At 45.6% G+C, this 21,245-nt stretch overlaps 1 protein-coding gene across 1 annotated transcript in view; it reads left to right on the top strand.

Moving 5' to 3' along the window:
• Positions 1–5,836: 5,836 nt before the first annotated feature.
• Positions 5,837–21,245, top strand: part of LOC146337798 (sialic acid-binding Ig-like lectin 5) — a 28,145-nt gene continuing 12,736 nt past the window's right edge. Inside the window, exons 1-3 of the mRNA XM_084814359.1 lie at positions 5,837–5,997; positions 16,480–16,620; positions 17,983–18,408. Of these exons, the coding sequence (XP_084670485.1) occupies positions 16,530–16,620; positions 17,983–18,408 (517 nt within the window). The 5' untranslated portion in view covers positions 5,837–5,997; positions 16,480–16,529. The remainder of the gene's footprint in view (positions 5,998–16,479; positions 16,621–17,982; positions 18,409–21,245) is intronic.

The following is a 21,245-nucleotide window of genomic DNA, read 5'->3' as shown; positions in this document are numbered from 1 at the left end:
CAGGCTGCTGAGGCTGCAGTGCCCTGGGTGTTCCCCCCAGCTCAGAGACACCATGCAGTGGTGGCCCACGGCAGAGCTGCGATCTACTCCCGGCTCAAAGTGGCCCCACGCGATGCTGCCCTGACGTTTCGGGGGAGGAGGAGATGCAGACTGCCTGCCTGGAGTCTGGGGGCGCACCACACGAGTGGGGGGAACAATGGAAGAGGGGTCGGGTGCTGGAGCCCTGCCTGCTGCTGCTGCTGCTCCAACACACCCTGGAGGATCGCCTCCTCTTCGCCCTCCACCACGCCAAGGACGTCAGACACCTCTGGCCTAACGTCCATCAGCGGGCTCCCCTCTTCCACCGCAGAAGAAGATGCTGCTCCAGCTTGGGCAAAAGTATGACTGCTGCATCTGCCCTTGGCAGCCTCCTCGAACAGCGACCTCTGAGCACTGCAACTGGCCTCCTCCGCGCTCTGTTGTGTTTAGGGATGCCAGAGAATTCCGCGACGGATCTCGGTGAGGCCGAATGCCAGTGCATTCGCCCCCCTGAAATCCATCACGGAGCGAAGCCCCCGCCCCCCCAACCCACGAAAGGCGCACGGGACGAAGTCCCCGCCTCCCCCAACCCACAAAAGGCGCACAAAACGGAGCACTTACCTGCTCCCATCCGCGCTGCTTTGCGAATGGCGGCCGTCCTGCGGCCGCCATTCACTTCCTCTTCATAGCCGTGATAGGCTATGTGAATACTTACGTAGCCTATCACGGCTAACACAGGGATGCCATTTGCGTCCCTGCAGAGGCCGTGATAGGCTACATAGGTATTTTCGTAGCCTATCATGGCAGGGGAGGGGAAACCCAGCGTACACAAATGGCGGCGGCTACCGCCATTTGTGTACGCTGGGTTTTTTTTCCCCCCTGGCGTGATAGGCTACGTAAATATTTACGTAGCCTATCATGGCTCAATACAGGGACGCAAATGGCGGCAGCTACAACAGCCACCATTTGCATCCCTGCAGAGTTGCCGGAGCTGGCCGGGCAGGATTCTGGGGGGGAGGACCGGATCGCCTCCCCCCCGTCGAGGATTGCCCGGCGCGGAGCCAGGTAGGTGTTTCATACATCCCTAGTTGTGCTGGATTGCTTTGCAATGCAGTGGAGTGTTATTGGAATAAGAAGGTAATTAATATAAATCCTACATGTCTCGTGCTTTTCCCACACTGTCTTGAAATTTGGACGTATAGTGCTGGTAGAACAACAACCTAGCATGCACACGTACGCACGCACAGACACACACACACACACACAGATACAGTTTATTGCTTTTTAGCCAATCAGGCCATCCGCACACAAAAACAAATAGAATTCTCATATCAACCAAAAAGGAAACCAAAGTACAAATTGTTAATAAAATAACTAACAAAAACAGGTCTGGCAGCTGGGAGAGTTGGTTGTTGCTGACTGCTGTTCACCCAGAGCCTGGCTTAGCTCACCCATCTACAAGTTGACAGTAAACCCTCACGCTTGTTAGAGTTGTGAAATCAACAAACGGTGGTCCTAATTTACCCAGCACTCTTGTGTCTTGTCTCCTTATGCTTGCAAAAGGGTAGTATAGCAGCATCCTGTCAGGTTTGAATTCCACGCTGTATGAACTATGCTCAAACGTTTTCTTGTACTATCACAATTATCCTCTTGCAAATGAGCATTAAAGTACATAGATCGTTTTCATGCATTTATTGTACTCATTTGTGACAGTCTGTACCTACAGTTTACATATATTATCATTTTGTGGCATTATATGTATATCTATATGATGTATTCTCTCCCCCGCTTCTAAATTGCGGTGCTATAGCTAAGTAGCTTATAGGTCTCTAAACACTTTACAATCATATGAGAAAGCAAGGCAGTGTAAACTCCACGTTGTTATTGCTTTTTCATATTTGAATAGATGTCTTTATTCTGATATTCATGATTGTGCCTGAGGAGAGTTTTATAAGTTGCACCTCCCGCTGACCCATTATAAAACTGCATCTCCTGGGACTAGAGATGGGGGAGACTTTTTTTTTCCAGTTTGCATTTTAATGCAAACCTATCTAATTTGCATTTCACAAACCAATATATAAACCAGAACACACTTATCCTTTGGAATTCAGACAACAACAACAAATGATCTTCCATGCACACATATTTTAGCCAACCTATTGCGTCCCACTTCTGCTTTCCTGCAGCTCCTTCTATGAATATATTCACTGTTTTAGCAAAGGCTTGCCAGATGTTCACATCAAAGGCAGGAGTCAGAGTTACAGGTCATAGCAGCACCCATCATCCTGCTATAAGGTAATTATTCATCTAAATCAAGAGGGAGGGTTGCAACCTTTTTCCCTGAGAGAGGAATGGCTCCTAAAACTAGATGTATTATAGGATAAAGTAATCCATGTCTTAATTTTCTTAAGCTTCTCCCATCACTGTATGAAAGCTGTCTCTGTCATGTGTTTGCCTGAAATGCAGCCATTAAAATTACAGAGCTGTAAGGGGGGGGGGGAGAGAGAGAGAGAGAGAAACACTGAGAGATTTTATTATATTTAATTATATTCAGTGGTATATAAATGCCACATATGAATAAATAAAAGTATAAGTATAGAGCAAGTAACCAGAGACTGGTAACCAGAAGAATGAAGATCAGCATAGAAGAGGGACTAAATTACATTCATTCATACTCTCTTGAGTTCTAACCTTGGCTTCCCCTTTCTAGATTTGCTGATGCCCTCCTCTCCTCACTGGGAACTAGCAGTTCAAGATGTCAGGTGCTTCTTTCTTTTTAACCAGCCCCCTGCTCCTTTTCGAGCAGGCACTAATGCTTACATCTATGTCCCCCCAAAAGTCGTCAGCTGCTGATTTCTGCAAATCCAGTTCTAAAAGACACAAGAAAGTCAAGAACAGGCTAGGAAGGATATTTTTTTCTAGTTTCTGATCCCCCCCCCCCGGTTTCTGACCAAGGAAAAAGGTGGGTGCATGGACAGTAAGTTGTAAGGAAGCACAAGTTGTGACATTGCACAACATCATGACTGATTATGGGGCATGTCTGTTAAGGCATCAGCCTTAGCTTCCAGTTTCCTGGCTTTGTAGAACTTGAGCCAGCAGCAGATAGCCTTAACTCTGGTCTTAAACCAGCTAGCTTTTAAAAAGAAAAAAAAATAAGCACTTGACATCTTGAACTGCTAGTCCCCAGTGAGGAGGAGGGCATCAGCAAATCTAGAAGGGGGAAGCCAAGGTTAGAACTCAAGAGGGTATGAATGAATGTAATTTAGTCCCTCTTTAGGATATGTGTTGAAATGCCACAAAAGCAGGAAGATCTTCAGACCATTGAATGATAGGTGGTGAATGTTTATCTTTCCAAGTGTGCAGTGAGACTCTATTTGCAACTGTAAGGGCTCTTGAGGTTCACCTTTGTACTTTTGCTCCCCCCCCCCGCACCCTTATATTAATATATTTGCTGGAAAAAATAACAGCACATGCTAACCTTCCACATACCCAGGTTTGGCAGGAGCTGTTTCCTCTTTCTTCTGCTTCTCTCTCCCTCCCCCCTTTATTTATATCTTTGCTGTTGATCAGATTCCTGCTAGAACTCAAGCTACAGCAGAGCTCACCATCCTGCTATAAGGAATTTGCACCTCAGTTTTCTACAATATTTTCCCTGACAAAGGAGGACCTTCCTTAACAGATACCTGACAGGGGGGCAGTATCCAACAGTGTCATTCTGCAAATGTAAACAGCACAAGTGGAACTCCACCGGATCTTTCCGTTGCATAAGCGGTTGCACATTATACTTGTGCAACCAGTTGGAAGCTAGTTTCTGTTAGTGCAACATCATTTGTGAATTGTTGTGACCTGCCCGGAGAGCTTTGGCTATTGGGCAGTATAGAAATGTAATAAACAAACAAATAAATTTGCACTAATGTAAGGACACAGTTGGATACTGCCCAGGGAGAAATTCATCAGGTGAAGCTTCCCCATCAACAGAAGAAGCTTCTCCTTCTTGGGAAAGACCACATATGTGTTTTAGTTTCTGCCTGAAGTGCGGCTGTTAAATGCAAAATGTGCTGGGGGGGGGGTCTTTGGGGGGGGGCAGGTCTCTGTTGGAGAAAAAAAAGGTAGCAGGCCTACAGAGAGATGGAAGGATAACCAGGACAAGACTGTTAAAAAGAAACATGAAGATTGTCAAAGGATGGGCTCAATTACATTTACATTAGTGCATTTGTACTCCCTTGTGCAGTGCCAGCTCCATGTTTTGGGGGGCCCTTGGGCAAGATGTCTTCAGTGGGCCCCCTATCTGGGTGAGTCCAGCTCCTCTTTGCTACCCATTCACTTGCCGTGTCGGTCTGGACCCAAATAGTACAACTGCCCAAAGAGAGAGAGAGAGAGAGAGAGAGAGAGAGAGAGAGAGCACAAGGCAAATGAAGGATGCTCCTCTATTTTCTCACTCTGGGTACAGCTTGCATACTCGGAGAAGGCAGGTCAACAAGCAGTGACAGCAAAGAGGTAGAGCAGCAAGGCCAGCATGCTTGGTGACTTGGCAGTGGGCCCCCTCTAGGGCATGTGGGCCTTGGCAGGTGTCATAGAATCATAGAATAGTAGGGTTGGAGGGGGCCTACAAGGCCATCGAGTCCAACCCCCTGCTCAATGCAGGAATTCAAGTCAGAGCATCCCTGACAGATGGCTGTCCAGCCTCGTCTTGAACACCTCCAGTGTGGGAGAGCCCACCACCTCCCTGGGTAATTGGTTCCAATGTCGTATTGCTCTAACAGTCAGGAAATTTTTCCTGAAGTTCAGCCGGAATCTGGCTTCCTGTAACTTGAGCCCATGATTCCTTGTCCTGCACTCTGGGATGATCAAGAAGAGATCCTGGCCTTCCTCTCTGTGACAACCTTTCAAGTACTTGAAGAGTATGATCATATCTCCCCTCAGTCTTCTCTTCTCAAGGCTAAACATGCCCAGTTCATTCAGTCTGTCTTCATAGGGCTTTGTTTCCAGTCCCCTGATCATCTTTGTTGCCCTCCTCTGAACCCTCTCCAGTTTGTCTGCATCCTTCTTCAAGTTTGGTGCCCAGAACTGGACACAGTACTCCAGATGAGGCCTAACCAGTTCTGAATAGAGGGGAACTAGTACTTCCCAGGATTTGGAAGCTATGCTTCTATTAATGCAGCCCAAAATAGCATTTGCCTTTTTTTGCAGCCACATCACATTGTTGGCTCATATTCAGCTTGTGATTGACAACAATTCCAAGATCCTTCTTGCTTGTAGTGTTGTTGAGCCCCGTATCCCCCATCTTGTAACTGTGCATTTGGTTTCTTTTTCCTGATCAGCACTCTCTGAGTCAGATTCTGTAGCCAACTGTGGATCCACCGGATCGTTGTTTCATCTAGCCCACTTTGAGCTAGTTTGCTCATCAGTCGGGATATCATGGGGCACTTTGTCGAAAGCTTTGTGGAAGATGAGATATATTATGTCTACAGCATTCGCACAGTCCACAAGGGAGGTTACCTGATCAAAAAATGAGATCAGATTCATCTGGCAGGATTTGTTCTTGCCAAATCCATGTTGGCTTCGAGTAATCACGGCATTGTTTTCAAGGGGCTTCCAGAAGGATTGCTTTATCATCTGCTCCAGAATTTTCCCAGGGATTGATGTCAAGAAAATCGCTCACCAGGGAGTCAGTCCCCTTGAACACAATGGAATTTACTTCCTGGTAAACATGCATAGGTTTGCACTGTAAGCCAGGCAGCACTGCCCATTGAACTCCAAAGAAGTGGGAACTAGTGCATAACACGTCATATATACTCTGTTCTAAGAAACTGAGAATAAGGAGTTGGGTTTTACAGACAATCTAGTTCTGTCATTTCTTTCACTTTCCAATAAAATATCCTGTACTATTGGAGTCTTTTTATCAGTCCTGAATGCTGAACTGCACAGTAGAGAGCTGTGAGGATACCCATTGCTTGACAAGCAGATCAAAGCAACCAAGTAAGTGGGGCAGACTCTGAGGAAGGCGGGGAGGGGGAGTGTTTGAAAAGCGGCCCTCCCAGAGCAGGGGCAGCAATTTGTGGCCCTTCTCTGTTCAGCTTTAGGCAGGCTGTTAAATCCCTTTCATTCCATATGGCTTTTCCGTATTGTAAATCTCGTAGCAACACACTCGAAATTTTCTCCTCTAAATTGCTGCTATGGTGTTGTTTAATGTTTTAAAATAGTTTTTAAAGTAGATAGGTAGATAAATAGGTGTGTGTGTGTGTGTGTGTTTTAAAGTTTTTAAATTATTGCAAGTTTTAATTGTAAATCACCCCATGGGCCCTATTTAGTACTTCCCGGGATTTGGAAGACATGCTTCTATTAATGCAACCCAAAATAGCATTTGCCTTTTTTTGCAGCCACATCACATTGTTGGCTCATATTCAGCTTGTGATCTACAACAATTCCTAGAACCTTCTTGCTTGTAGTGTTGAGCCACATATCCCCCATCTTGTAACTGTGCATTTGGTTTCTTTTTCCTAGGTGCAGAACTTGGCATTTATCCCTATTAAATGTCATTTCTGTCTTCCAAAGTATTAGCTGTCCCACCCACTTTTGTGTCATCTGCAAATGTGATCAGCATTCCCTGCACCTCCTCCTCCAAATCATTCATAAAAATGTTGAAGTGCACTGGGCCCAGGACTGAGCCCTGCGGTACCCCACTTGTTACCTCTTCCCAGTTTCAGAAGGTCCCATTGATCAGCACTCTTTGAGTCCGATTCTGTAGTCAACTGTGGATCCACTGGATGGTTGTTTCATCTAGCCCACTTTGAGCTAGTTTGCTCATCAGGATATCATGGGGCACTTTGTCGAAAGCTTTGCTGAAGTCGAGGTATATGATGTCTACAGCATTCCCACAGTCCACAAGGGAGGTTACTTGATCAAAAAATGAGATCAGATTCGTCTGGCTTCGAGTAATCACTGCATTGTTTTCAAGGTGCTTCCAGATGGATTGCTTTATCATCTGCTCCAGAATTTTCCCAGGGATTGATGTCAGCCTGACTGGTCTGTAGTTCCCAGGTTCCTCCTTTTTACCCTTTTTGAAGATAGGGACAACATTAGCCCTCCTCCAGTCATCTGGCACTTCCCCCATCTTCCATGATTGCTCAAAGAGAATAGACAGCGGTTCTGAGAGTTCTTCTGCCAGTTCCTTTATTACTCTAGGATGCAGTTCATCTGGCCCTGGAGATCTGAACACATTCAAAGTAATTAGGTGTTCCGTGACCATATGCCTATCGATCTCAAGCTGCAATCCTGCCCCTTCAGCCTGTACTTCGCCTTTGCCAGGGGGGACATAGACCCTCTTTTGGGAGAAGACTGAGCCAAAGTAGGAATTGAGCACCTCTGCATTTTCTTTGTCATCTGTTATCATTTTGCCATCCTTATTTAATAGCTGAACAACCATTTCTTTCCTGTGCCTTTTACTATGCATGTAGCTGAAGAAAGCCTTTTTGTTGTTTTTAGCATCCCTCGCTAACTTCAGCTCGTTCTCAGCTTTAGCCTTCCTGACACCATCCCTGCAATTCTGTGCTACCTGCCTGTACTCTTCCTTTGTTACTTGACCTTCTTTCCACTTCCTATATGTGTCCTTTTTTGTTTTCAGGTCATCCCTAAGCTTTTTGTGAAGCCACATTGGCTTCTTCTGTTGTCTTCCACCTTTTCTTCTTGTTGGAATTGTTTGTAATTGTGCCTGTCGAATTTCCTTTTTTAAAAGCTCCCACCCATCTTGGACTCCTTTTCTCATTAGCATTGCTTGCCATTGGACCTTACTGTTCATTGTTCTGAGTTTATTAAAATCAGCTTTCCTAAAATCCAGGGTACGCATTTGACTACACTTGGCTTTTGCTTCCCTTGGAACCAAGAACTCAAGTACAACATGGTCGCTTTCCCCCAGAGTTCCTGTAACTGCTTCTTTATCCACTAAGTCATCTCTGTTGGTTAGGATCAAGTCAAGAATAGCCGATCCTCTAGTTCCTTCTTCTACTTTCTGTAGGAGGAAGTTATCCGCCACACAAGTCAGGAATTTCCTGGAGGGGCCATGTTTTGCAGAATTTGTCTCCCAACAAATATCGGGGAAATTGAAGTCCCCCATTACTACTACATCATGCTTCCTTGAAATATTGGCTATTTGCTTTTCAAAAGTTTCATCCTCAACTTCTCCTTGATTGGGTGGCCGGTAGTAGACTCCGACCACCAGGTTCCTTTTATTCTTTTCTCCATTTATTTTGATCCAGATGCTCTCGATGGGGCTACCAAGCTTATCCTCCTGTATTTCTGTGCAGAGATATGTATTTTTCACATTCAGTGCAACCCCACCTCCCTTTCTGTTCCTGTTCTTTTTGAACAAGTTATATCCTTCAATTGCTGTATTCCAGTCATGAGAGTCATCCCACCAAGTCTCAGTTATACCTATCAAGTCATAATTTCCCTCCTGTATTAAGAGTTCAAGTTCATTCTATTTGTTTCCCATACTCTGGGCATTAGTATATAGACATGGAAGACCATGTGCTTCATAGTCTGGCTTTCTTCCTACATGTGTCTGAAGACTATTATTGGGCGCTATCAGAGCTGTTCTCTCTGTTGCACTGCATGCACCTACATCCACTGTTAATCCCAACATTACATCTTCCTTCCCCGTAGGATTCAGTTTAAAGCCCTCCTGATGAAGTTCTTCATGCTGTGGCCAAATGCATTCTTCCCAGCCTTTGTGAGGTGCAACCCATCCCTAGCCAACAGCCCATCTTCCAGGAAGTATAGGTCGTGGTCCCAGAATTCAAATCTCTTTCGTCAGCACCATCTTCATAGCCAGTCATTCACCCGGAGTATTTTTCATTCCCTTTCTATCCCTCTTCTAACTACTGGAAGGAAGGATGAGAAAACTATCTGGGCCCCAAAGTTCTTGAGTTTCCTTCCCAAAGCTTCAAAGTCTGATGTGATTTCTTCGTAGCTCCGCTTGGCGGTATCATTTGTTCCCACATGGATGAGAAGAAAGGGATACCTGTTAGTGGGCTTTATGAGTGCAGGCAACCTTTCAGTCACGTCTCTAATCTGTCCTCCCAGGAGACAACATACCTGCTGAGTCCATGGGTCTTCGCGACATACTTGGGTCTCAATCCCACGCAGCAAGGAGTCTCCCACTACTACCACTCTTCTTCTTCTTGTAGGCCCGGGTTTCATCGCCTCTGTTTGACTGACCTTGAGCCTCTTGCTCACTCTCATGTAGGTTCCCCTGTGATTCTTCCTCTGCAGGCTGTCCTCCAGTCTCATCCGCAAGTACCTGGAATCGGTTCCACAGCTCCACTGCTTCCACTGGTGCAGAGTGGCGTCTAGTTCTTCTTCTCCTAACTGTCACCCTTTTCCAAGGAGTATCCTCTACTCCATTTTTCTTCACCTCAGCATTTCCCACTTCTGCCTCATCTTGCTGTTGCTCTTCAAGCTTTGCATATGCTTTTTTCCCCCCCAAAGTCAGCCGTGATAGGCTACGTAAGGATTTACGTAGCCTAACACAGTGTTTTTGGAAAATTTAGCCATGATAGGCTACGTAAATCTTTACGTAGCCTATCACGTTTGTTGTTGTTGTTGTTTTTTACTGGGAAATGGCGGCGGCGGCAGCCGGTCGGAAGACCGGCCACCACCGCCGCCACCGCACCACCGCTGGGAGCCGCCGGGAGCTGCCAGCGCCAGGGACATTCGCCAAAGGTAAGTCCCATTCCGGGGGGGGGGGCGCGGGGGGGCGGAGAATTTCTCCAGCAATTTCAGGGGGCTGAATGCGTTGGCATTCGGCCTCCCGGAGATTCGTGGAGAAATTCTCCGCCATCCCTACTTTCAGATGCTAATCACCAGCGACTAAAGCAAGGACCAGCAGAGTGGCCTAAGCTTCAAGTAGGCAGTTGATCCCCATTTGAAAGAGAGTCACTTGAAGACCCAGAACTTATGGGCTCAGGAGAGATCCTCCCTCTTTCCCTTGGGTCCATGGGAGGCGGCCACTGCTTGCGTGCCAAACAGGCGCTACGCCTCCTTTCCGCACCCTCCATTGCTCCTCGCTCTTTGTGTCTGCGTCGAGCATCTAAGAAGCCCCCCTCCCGCACTCCCTCACTGCCAGGGTCACTATCTATCTTAGGAATGCTGGCAGGAGGAATCTCTGCCAGGTGCTGAGCCTGTGAGGGATGAGCTGGGCCCTCTCCCACGGATTGGTGTTCCTCCTCAGAATCTGAACTGCTCTGAGGCTCTCTGGGCTCAGTTTCCACCCTGATACCAGTGTGGTGTAGTGGGAGAGTGTTGGGAGTCGGGAGATCCAGGTTCTAGTCCCCACTCAGCCATGGAAGCTCACTGGGTGACTTTGGGCCAGTCACAGACTCTCAGCCCAACTTTCCTCACAGGGTTGTTGTTGTGAGGATAAAATGGAGAGGAGGAGGATTGTGTATGCTGCCTTGGGTTCCTTAGGAGGAAAAAAGGTGGGATATAAATGTAATAAATAAATACAGATAGACAGACAGACAGACAGACAGACATGAATTTCTTTATCTCCATGCCCTGCAGTTAAAGGCACAAGAAGAGGCCAGTCTTTTTTTCTCCCTAGTTATCCAGCAGACCACTAGCTATCTAGAAAAGTTATGCTTACAACCCTTTCCCCATTATCTCTCCCCATACATTCTTCATTCCCAACCAATTCTTCCTTGGCCAATCCAGATTATCCCATGGCTTCTTACCAAACACTGCATCTGCCCTTTACTCTTCTTTCACAGGTCTCTTTCATCCTCATCCTTTAATTCACTCCTCCAAAGTTGTGCCAATACCCAAATCATCCTGTCAAAGAAATAGGACAGGTGGTCCTCAAGGATATGGATCAGCAAGACTTCTGTGGATATAGATCCTGCATCGGGGGTGTGGGGTAAGCAAGTGTAATCCACTGAGATAGAGTTCAACTTTGGGTCTGGAACCAAATCCCATCTTCGATATGAATGCCTGGCTTAGATATTACCGTTTCTCCAGCTTAGGTCCCCAAGCTGTGAAATGGGGATAACGATGGCCCAGCCACAAAGGGTGGTTGTGAGGATGGTGGATTGAACAGGCTTTTGCATGCTTGATATGCCTTATGAAATGCAGGACTGGGCTTCTGGAATGTTGTGCAAAATTTAATCACCTCCATTTTCTCATATGTTCATGCTGTTAGGATGGAAAAGGCTGCTGCACTGACTGAAATTCCTTCTTCTACACAATTGCATGCACCCATGTGCCCTTCTTTGGAGGGTGTTCTGTTTGTTTTTGTAGAATCTACCTCTGTGTCCCATCTCTTCTTTGTTCCCTGGGGCCAGGGCCTGGGCCCACCCGAGACATTTTGCTGCCTGACAGAGAGCAGCAAATTGTGCCCCCACCTTCCCACTCACCTGAGGTTCATTGTATCCAAAGCCAGCCAAGTTATTTTGGTACATGAGACAGGACATCCCATAAGCACTTCTCCCTATCCCTGGTAGTAGAAATATAGTAAAAGCAAAGTAAATAACTAACAATTGGCTGCCCTTTTAGGACACCCCAAATCTGCTGTCTGAGGCGACTGCCTCACTCTGCCTTAAGGTAGGGCCAGCCCTGCCTGAGGTGCCCCATCTATGAGCTGTAGGCCAGGTTTGTGATACCAGGAGAACACTATGAAGCTACCAATTTCCTCCAAACTGTGCTCTGTTCTCGTGCCTCTCTTCATGTTTCTGACACCCACAGGTGTTCAGCAGCTTATCTGTGAATCTCTGGCCTGGTGAGCCTTTGGAGTTTGGTAGGAAGAAGAGGAACTGAGTAATCATGACATCTGAGCTGAGGTTTTCCCTGCTTCCTCTATTTCAAGATGCTCTACCGCAGCCTTCCTCAATCTGGTGCCATCCAGGTGTTTTGGATTACAACTCCCAGCATTCCTGACCATTGGCCTTGCTGACAGAGGCTGATGGGAGTTGAAGTTGAAAACAACTGCAGGGCACAAGTTGGAGAAGGGTGCTGTACTGAGTGAGAAAGAGACCAAGATCTGAGCCCAAATGCTGGCAGTTAAATGAAAGGGAACAGAGACTGCAGAAGTCTGCAAGCCCTGCTACCTCTAATCTCAGAAGTGTGGAGGTAGACTGAGGCTATTCAGCATAGCAGTGAACACTCTGTACATGCTCAGAGACACTGCAACCTTTCATAGACTTGACATGTCCAAGCATTCTAAACAGGTTCCATAGTTTGGAAGGTGGGAGGGAAGGGAGTTGCCCAGGCTCCCTGCAGTGTAGACAGCGGGCAAACTGCATCCACCTCAGCCAGAGCCAGGGGACTGTCAGACTTTCAGGGACTGAGGACTTGGGACTCAGGAATAAGGGTCCCAGATAGCACCCTCTATTACAACCCCCCCCCCCAAGTCTGAAACTTTGCACAGTAGCAATTAGCCCAGCAGAAGATGCTGAAGTTTGTACTTAGGCTTACCTGGAAGAAAGCACACACAGCTCTGAAGGTAGAGATTAAGTGTATTTACATAGGGAAAGTGGTAAAAAGGTGTACAAATATCAGAGAAAACCCAATGCTGCCAGCAAAAATAACAGAGCAATACCAAATCCTTCCCTATGCATTATCTAAGTAACAGTCTACCAACAGGACTCAATTTGGAATCCAAAAGCTCACAGGTCCAAAAGCCAGTTAGAGTAGACAGATGAAGGCAAGATGAAGACATGAAGTCTCAGAGCATCTCTACGCCAGTCTAAAATCCTGCATTTAAAATGGGGCTTTTTGCTTCCATTTTAAATGCAGGATCACAATGGACTCCCTTTACATGTGTTTCCTTTCCCCCCTCCCCTTTCCCCTTCATCTGAGTCTTCCATATGATTCATTGGTCCAGCTCCTCTTCTTGCCACTTTTCCCCTTTTCACGGAGGGAACACAAGTGGGGTAATTTGATACCTCATTATCTTCGATCTATTTAAAAACGGAATAAAGGTCATTTAGTGCAGGAGATGCCCTGGAGGGTTATGATGACATCCAAAGGGCCTGCAAACTTCTGTGGAGGAGCCATCTCAATCTCAGGGTAAAAGCTCCAAGTGAAGGAGTCCCAAAATGGCAGCAGTACCTCCCCTTTGCTTTATCCCTGCCCCCCCTCGCCACACACACACACACACACACACACACACGGCCTTAACAAATGTGAGGTGAGCCTCCTTAGCCAATCCCTGGCTAGCAAAATACTTTTTTCAGAGATAAACCTCCTGAACCAATGGCTAGCTAACTGAATATTATCCTCAGAGACAAGCCTAATCACTAGTGGGCTGGATAACTTCCTTGGCTTACAGGACGGGAGTGGCGAGGTGAAGTGCTCTCACCACAGCCCAGCTGGCATCATTCAGTGTAATTTGGCAAGAGTTCCATTCTGGCCTTGACAGACCTGGAGACTAGAACAACGTTTGATGACCCATGCAGGTGGTTTAACGAATACATGCAGGCCTCTCCTCATGAAATGGAGTTTCCTTCCAGGTTGCTAAATCTTAACAAGACAATGGATTTTCTTGGCAGTGGGGTTAACAGTTAAGCTGGGCACACAAAGAGGAAAGGATGTGGATAGGGAGGCATTTTTCTCCCTCTCTCATAATACTAGAACCCAGTAGGGTCATCCCATGAAGCTGATGGGTGGGAGATTCAGGACAAATAAAAGGAAGGATTTCTCCACGCAGCACATAGAGTAAGGAATTCGCTTCCACAAGATGCAGTGATGGCCACCAGGTTGGATGGCTTTAAAGGGGGGTTAGACAGATTCCTGGAGCAGAAGGCTATCAGTGGCTACTAGTCCTGATGGCTCTATGCTATCTCCAGTATCATAGGCAGTATGCCTATGTACACCAGTTGCTGGGGGACATGGCGGGAGGGTGCTGTTACACTCATGTCCTGCTTGTGGTTTTCCTGTGGACAGCTGGTTGGCCACTGTGTGAACAGAATGCTGGACTAGATGGACTCTTGGTATGATCCAGCAGGGATCTTATGTTCTTAAGGTAGCCATGTTGGCCAAAAGGACTTATCAATACTTTCCCCTTTCCCAAGGCCAATTCTATTCAATTTTCAGAAGTGGAGAGGAACCAGGGGACAGAAATCCTCTGAGGGATAAAAAAAAATACCGACCTCTTTCCACATTTTACACCCACATTTTAAAAAGTTATTTTGGTTCACACAGAACCACTTCCTCCATGTTAATCATAGTCATATCTATAGAGAATGTTTTACCAAGTTCTGTAAACCTGTCACATAAATGATCTCTGCAACGTTACACCTTCTCTCTAACATACAGGGCCAGAGGACCAATGAGTTAAAGTAACGCAGCTGCCTTAGGTGGCAATTTAAAGTGGCATTTAGACAACAACAACAACAACAACAACTAGTTAGTTATATAATTTCTTATTATGGGGAAGGGCCACAACAGTAGTAGCTTTGCATGCAGAAAGTCCCAGGTTCAGTCCTGAGCATCTTCTGGGATAGATCTCTGCCCACAACCATGGAGAGCCCCTGCCAGTCAGGGTAGACAATACTGGCCTAGCTAGACCAATGGTCCAAGACAGTTTCATTCATTACAAGTGGGACCCGTAACAAAATGTTGCAGCGTGAACTGCTCCCTTTTCAGGATTCTGGCTAGGGATGGCGGAGAATTTCTCAATGAATCTTCGGGAGGCCGAGCGCCAAGGCATTCGGCCCCCCGAAAGTGTTGGGGAAATCCCGCCCCCCCCCCCGGGATGGGACTTACTGTGGCCAAATGTCCCTCTCGGCAGCGGGTCCCGGCAGCGTTTCGGCGGGGGCGGGGGCGGCGGCCGGTCTCCCGACTGGCTGCCACCGCCACCATTACAAAATAAAAAAGTAAAAAACAAAATAAAAACACACACCCGTGATAGGCTACGTGACGATTTACGTAGCCTATCACAGCTAGATTTCCAAAGTCAGCCATAATAGGTTACGTAAATTGTCACGTAGCCTATCATGGGTGACTTTGGGGGGAAAATAAAGTGCGTATCCAAATGGCGGCGGCCCATGGGCGCCGCCATTTGCGTTCCTTATTTTGGCACGTCTAGTCTACGTAAATCTTTACGTAGACTAGACGTGCCAAAATAAGGAACGCAAATGGCGGCGCCTATGGGCCGCCGCCATTTGCGTACGCGCTTTCTTTTTTTTCCCCCCAAAGTCACCCATGATAGGCTACGTGACGATTAATGTAGCCTATCATGGCTGTCTTTGGAAATCTAGCCGTGATAGGCTACGTTAATCGTTACGTAGCCTATCACGGTTTTTTTTTTCTTCACTTTTTCTTTCGCGTCCGGGGAGACAGGGTGCTACTCCTCGGCCTGAATTTCGGCCGGGCGAGGCGGGGCGCCTCCCCCCCCTCACCTGAACTTCAGGGGGAGAAGCGAAGTGCCTCCCCCCCACCGCGAATCACCCCTGTGAAAAGGTAAGTGACTTTTGTACATCCCTAATTCTGGCCACTCCTTCCCACCTTTTCTATTTACCCCCATCAGTCAGTATTCCATGTGCACTGAGCATGCTCAGCCCTCATGGCTGCTTTGGGGCAGTGGGGTGACTGGTGACGGGGGAGAGGGGAGGGATGTGCAAAACGTGAGCTCACCAACATTCCCCGAATTCCATCTTGAAACTTGTTCTGACTTGAGTCTCTCTCAGATTGCGAGCTGTGTGTTTTTTCTTTTTGCATGAAAATCCATGCATATTTTTGTGCTTATTTTTCCAAATGTATGCATCAGTTGTGCACATCTTGAATAGCATTCTTCTCCCATTGATTAAAGTGTATTTGTGTGCATTTTTCAAAAAGTATGTGCTATTTCATGCATATTTTTCAAATGCACCCATGCTTTCAAACACATCTTTTTTGGGTCTGCAAATCACATTGCAAGCTCAGAAATGTATGGACTTCGGCCACTGACTGTGCCTGAGTTCAGTCTAGAAGGTGTGAATCAGGTAAATCCTGATCAGAAACAAACTGAAGCAAATTTCTCATATATCCCTAAGAGAGGGTTACCACCTGATGGGATTTTTTTCCTACAGGTTGTTGTAGTGGTTGTTGTTGTTTTGTACTTCTGCAAACCTCAGGGTTCCCTGAGTCTTCTGATGCCTCCTTCTTGTGTTTGGGTGGTGGTGTACTGGCTACTAAAAGATTGGGACTCAGAAAATTTTAAGTAGTGGGGCCATTAAGGTATGCTGGGATCCTATTTGATTTTTTTCATCTTAGGTGCCCAAACCTCCTGGATCACTTCTGTTAAGATGGGCCTGTATTGTTATCACTTTACAGATGAGAGACTGAGGTATGAGATATCGCCTGTACAAATTTCTTAATGTGAATTTATAACTGAGGTGAGTTTTGAACCTAGGATTTAGGATGTATATACATCCCTGCAGTTTGTATTCCTATGTTTGCTCATTGCCACCCTGCTTTTCTCTCCACCAGTTCTCTAGCCTGAGAAACAACTTTCCAGTTCTGAAAGGATACCAAGTGACATGAGATCTGAGCATCTCCTGGATTCCCCCTGGAAGATGGAGAAAAATCTCACCACACTGACATTTCTAATCCTTGTCTTTCTCTGCAAAGGTAGGTGTGATGAACCACAGTAAGAAAACTCTGGAAACAAATATCCTATCTTACCTGGCTCTGTGCAATGTCATTGGCATGGTTTCACAGCTCTAGAAAGCCAATTACATGCTAACCTGAGTTTCTCCAGGAACTGTTAAGAGTTGTATTTGTTTGGTAAGTTATAGCTACGTAGTATCAGCATGCAACTGGTACAAAGCAAGTGCTATAGAAAGAAACACACACATACACACACTGCTACACTCAAAAGCAAGCACCATTGTATTGGGAATTCATAGCTCCTGGGAAAACAAATAGTTTCTGAAAGAAAGGTTGAGCATGGCCATTATGGTTGCACTGTTCAAACAAAGGAACACTTATTACCAATGAAAGAGGAGGAAGGAAGGAAGTAAAGCTTGACAGTTGCAATCTACCAGCATCTCTACACGAGCCTAAAATCCTACATTTAAAACGGGGCTTTCTGCTTTAAATGCAGGATCACGACGACTCCCTTTTTCACCTGCTTCTTTTCCCCACTCCCCCCCTCCTTCTCCCCGTGTCTGAGTCTTCCTTATCATTCATTGATCTGGCTCCCATTCTTGCCACTTTTCTTCTTTTCATGGAGGGAACTCAAGCAGAACACAACGGGGTAATTTGATAGCTCATTATCTGTGATCTATTTAAAAATGGAACAAAGGGCATTTAGTACAGGAGATGCCCTGGAGGATCACGGCGTCATCTAAAGAGCCCGCAAACTTCCGCGACAGAGCCATCTCAATCGCAGGATAAAAGCTCCGTGTGAAGAAAGCCGACACCAAACAGTAGTTACAAGAAGAAACTAGTGGAGGAAGAAAACAAGTTCCCTTTTGTCTTTTGCCACCCACTGGTTCAGATGATATCATTAGCATTGTTGCTTTACTCCAACAGGAACATTTAACAGAAGAAATGTGTGACGTGACATCATAGCATTCAGCACTTTCTATCCTGGTCTCCGCCACTGAACTGAAGCAGGGTGTGGAAATATTAAATGCAATGATGACATGTAGGTGGGGTTTTTTTAAGCTAGATATTACCATGGGAAACACAGCATTTGAGGAAGACATACCAGTTTTATGCATTTCAGGGGGAGCAATTCAAGTTGGTGTAAATTCAGTCACGTTTAACTTCAGAACCTACACCAAACTGGTTCTAACACCTCAGTGTGTAACCAAGCTAATCCAAACAGACAAACATCACTACAGACAACATTGTAAATTAGAATCTATTTATTTTAGGAAATTACAAAATTAAAAGAAAGTAGAAGGCCGCACTAAAACTATAGGAGGATCTGAGCAACACTGAGTCATCTGACCATGTACCAAAATGCCTTTCTTCTTCTTGCAGATATACTGGGCCAACAAGTAAAGGGTTATACGCTGGAAGCATCCTCTGTCACTGTGCAGCGAGGTCTCTACATTCACATTCCCTGCCAGTTCACTTATAGAAGGCAGTTGTCAGCAAATAACAGTCTGTTTGCATACTGGCTTAAGGATGAGCCAGGAACTGAACACACTATTGAACTGAACCCCAAACGCCAGGTTCCGGGTCGTCTTGTGGCCACTAATGACCAGAAACAGCCCATCGAGACATCTGCTAAGAACCGTTTCCATTTAACAGGAGATCCAGAACAAGGCAATTGCTCCTTCAGCATCACTGATGCTCAGTTAGAAGATGAGGGGCGGTACTACTTCAGAATTGAAGCTAACAATGTCTTGAGATTCAGTTATTCCCTTAGAAGTGGCTATAGTTCACCTCAAGTTTCTGTGACAGGCAAGTGGTTTCCTACTTATTTATTAATTAATTCTATCATCCCCCCCAACTTTTAACATTTCTTCCCTGATGCGTGGGTGGAAAAAGTTCTATCTATAATTCTATCTGCAGCTTTGAGTGTGATGTTCGCTATCTCCTGACTCCTCTCTCTCTCAACAGCCTTCTCAGCTGTTCCACAGTATAGGGATGATAAACTCGCCACTAGGGAACTTGCCCCAGAGAACCCCAGGGAGGTTTCGCACATCCCTACCCACATTTGAAGCCATTCTCGGGTGACGTCTGCAACACTGCACAAATCAACTCCGTCACAACTTCTAGGAGCAGAAGACTCTGCTTCTGAGGCCCCTGTCAGCAGTCTGATGGCAGTCATGTTGGTTTCCATGTCCCCTGGTTATGCTTCACTCCATTCAAGATGAGTCCACAATTAACACAAGACTTCTCTATTGGTTTAGAAAGCAGTCTATTTCTAGGGTGACCAGACAGATGCACCAGGGCTCCTGTACCTTTTATGCTGGTCGGTTGTTACAAATTGTGTGTGTATGTGTTGTATTTAAATTTTTAATATGTTACAATATTGTAATTTTAAGGGTTTTAATCTTTGTAAACTGCCCAGAGAGCTTTGGCTACTGGGCAGTATAGAAATGCAATAAATGATAATAAAAGAAATTAATTTCAGCAAGTGCAGCTTTTCTCATGGCAAGATAGATTAGCCTCTTGCAGCCCTGGACTCCTTTGCATTTAGTTGCTCCATATGTTATATTGATTTGAAGTTTGCAATGGTTTCCTCTCTTTTTTCTTTTGTAAGAACAGGGAGTCGGGAGGCCGTAGAACCACAAATAAGATCTGGAACATAATCCCTGCTCATTGGATCTGTCTGGTCCCCAAGTTTAAGATTAACTTTGTCTACTGGTGGAATGTAGAGATGTGAAGGGTCAGGAAAAAAAAACCTAGGGAAAAATAGGGGGAGAAAACTTTTTTTTTCAATTTTTTTTCCCAAGGACAGTTTTTGTCCACCCCCCTCCCCCCAAGACTGAACAGCTTTGGATTATGAAATATTTTCTTTTAGAATTTAAGACAAGGCATTAATATATTGTTACTAAGACTTTACTCCCCTTCAAATGATTTCTAAAAACTATGCAATAAAAAGACTTTTAGGGAGCAATCCTATGTCTCCTAGACAATGTCGGGGGGCGGGGGGGGCACATAGGATTGTTTGGTTTCCTGGCTCCAGCTTGTAGATAGGGGTCCGAGCTCTGAGCCAGGAAACCATGCTTCCTCCCCCCCCTCCCAGCTAGCATGGAAAGAACCACACTGGCTACCTCTGCACGCTTGCAAAACAGAGCGCGGAGATGGGGAAAAGGAGTTATTGGGGGTGGAGAGGGGAAGAGACAGGCACAGCAGCCTTATGGGAAATCCTATAGCTGCCCCAGCCTCCTTCTATCCCCTCCCCCAAGCCTCTGCTAGATGGGTGAAAATGCCTGTCTACCTTAAATGCAGAATGCGAGGCTCAAGGCGCCTCCCTCTCTGCACTGGATACAATGTAAAGCTCTGGGTTCAGAGTCTTAGGAGTACCTAGGGAGCATCCCATAGGATTGCACCCTTATAGACAGTCTAGAGATGTAAAATGTCTGGAAATAATGAAGCCATGTGGGAAAATGTTTTTTAATCCTCTCTGTAAGATTCTCAGCATTGTTATTTCTTCTATTTCTTATTAAAATTATTGATCCACTGTATCTTTCACTGATAGACATTTTGGGATGCTCCAAGTCATGTTCAGTTTCCCAACATGTGAATGGAGTCATCATATCACAGTAGGGAAGAAAATGTACATTCTTGACAGTTTGGGATTTGTTCTACTGAGTCCTGTGTTTCTGGACTTGTCTTCTTCTGACTCCGGTTCTTCCTGCTTCTTCTGGCTTCTAGGATGATTCAGATGTTTCAGGGACTACTTGCTGAAGTTCTCCTTGGTCAGACATAAACTAGGAACCTAAAATATATTGTGTATAACTTGGTTTGCTCATAAGATTATAAAGTTTGATATATTAAATTTTAAAAGTATAGGTTAGTCCGACAATAATTACAAATTTACTGAGTTCACTTTTTAAAGTTTTCAAATATAGTGATAATTTTATGAGCAAACCAAATTTTATATAATATAACCTTAGGAACATGAAGGTTGCCTTACATTCCTAGAGCAGCCTTTCTCAATCTGGTGTCCTGCAGGTATTTTAGACTACAATGGCCAGCATTCCTGACCATTGGCCATCCTGGCTGAGGCTGATAAGAGCTGAAGTCCAGAGTATCTGGAGGGGGTACCAGGTTAGGAAAGGCTGTCCTAAAGCAACCAAGTAATTTAGATCTGTAAATAGTGCTAAGAAAAAATAAGAATTGCTTAATTTTCAATTTTCCCCCACATTTAAGTTTTTTCCTAAAATAATAATTTACATCTCTAGTGGAATGTTGCAGAAACTCCTGTTGAATCCTGCAATGCTTGCAAAATTCAGTGACAGCTTCTACATTTGTGTAACTCTTCTGAATTCAGGATCTTCTGATTCCTACCAATGCCTGAAGAAGAATTCAAAGCTTACTCAATCGCAAGGCATCTTATTTTGGCCATCTCCCTGTTCTCAGCTGTATTACAGTGCCTGTGTAATCATTAGCTCCATTAGGATCCATTCAGCAGCCATGATATACACCTCCTTCAGGGCTGTTTACCTCAGTCATTAACAGACTGCCTGGCAATCCTATGGCTTCTGTTCATTACAGCGCAGTGGAGTTAACTGAGTAACAGTGAAGTGTACAGAAGTGCATAGTCATTTCTGCCTCAGCTCCACTGT

The sequence above is a fragment of the Heloderma suspectum genome, chromosome 10 (assembly GCF_057233095.1).
Source record: "Heloderma suspectum isolate Gila_16-S chromosome 10, 16-S_ref, whole genome shotgun sequence".
Lineage (NCBI taxonomy): Eukaryota > Metazoa > Chordata > Lepidosauria > Squamata > Helodermatidae > Heloderma > Heloderma suspectum.
This window is presented reverse-complemented; position numbering and strand designations above follow the sequence as displayed.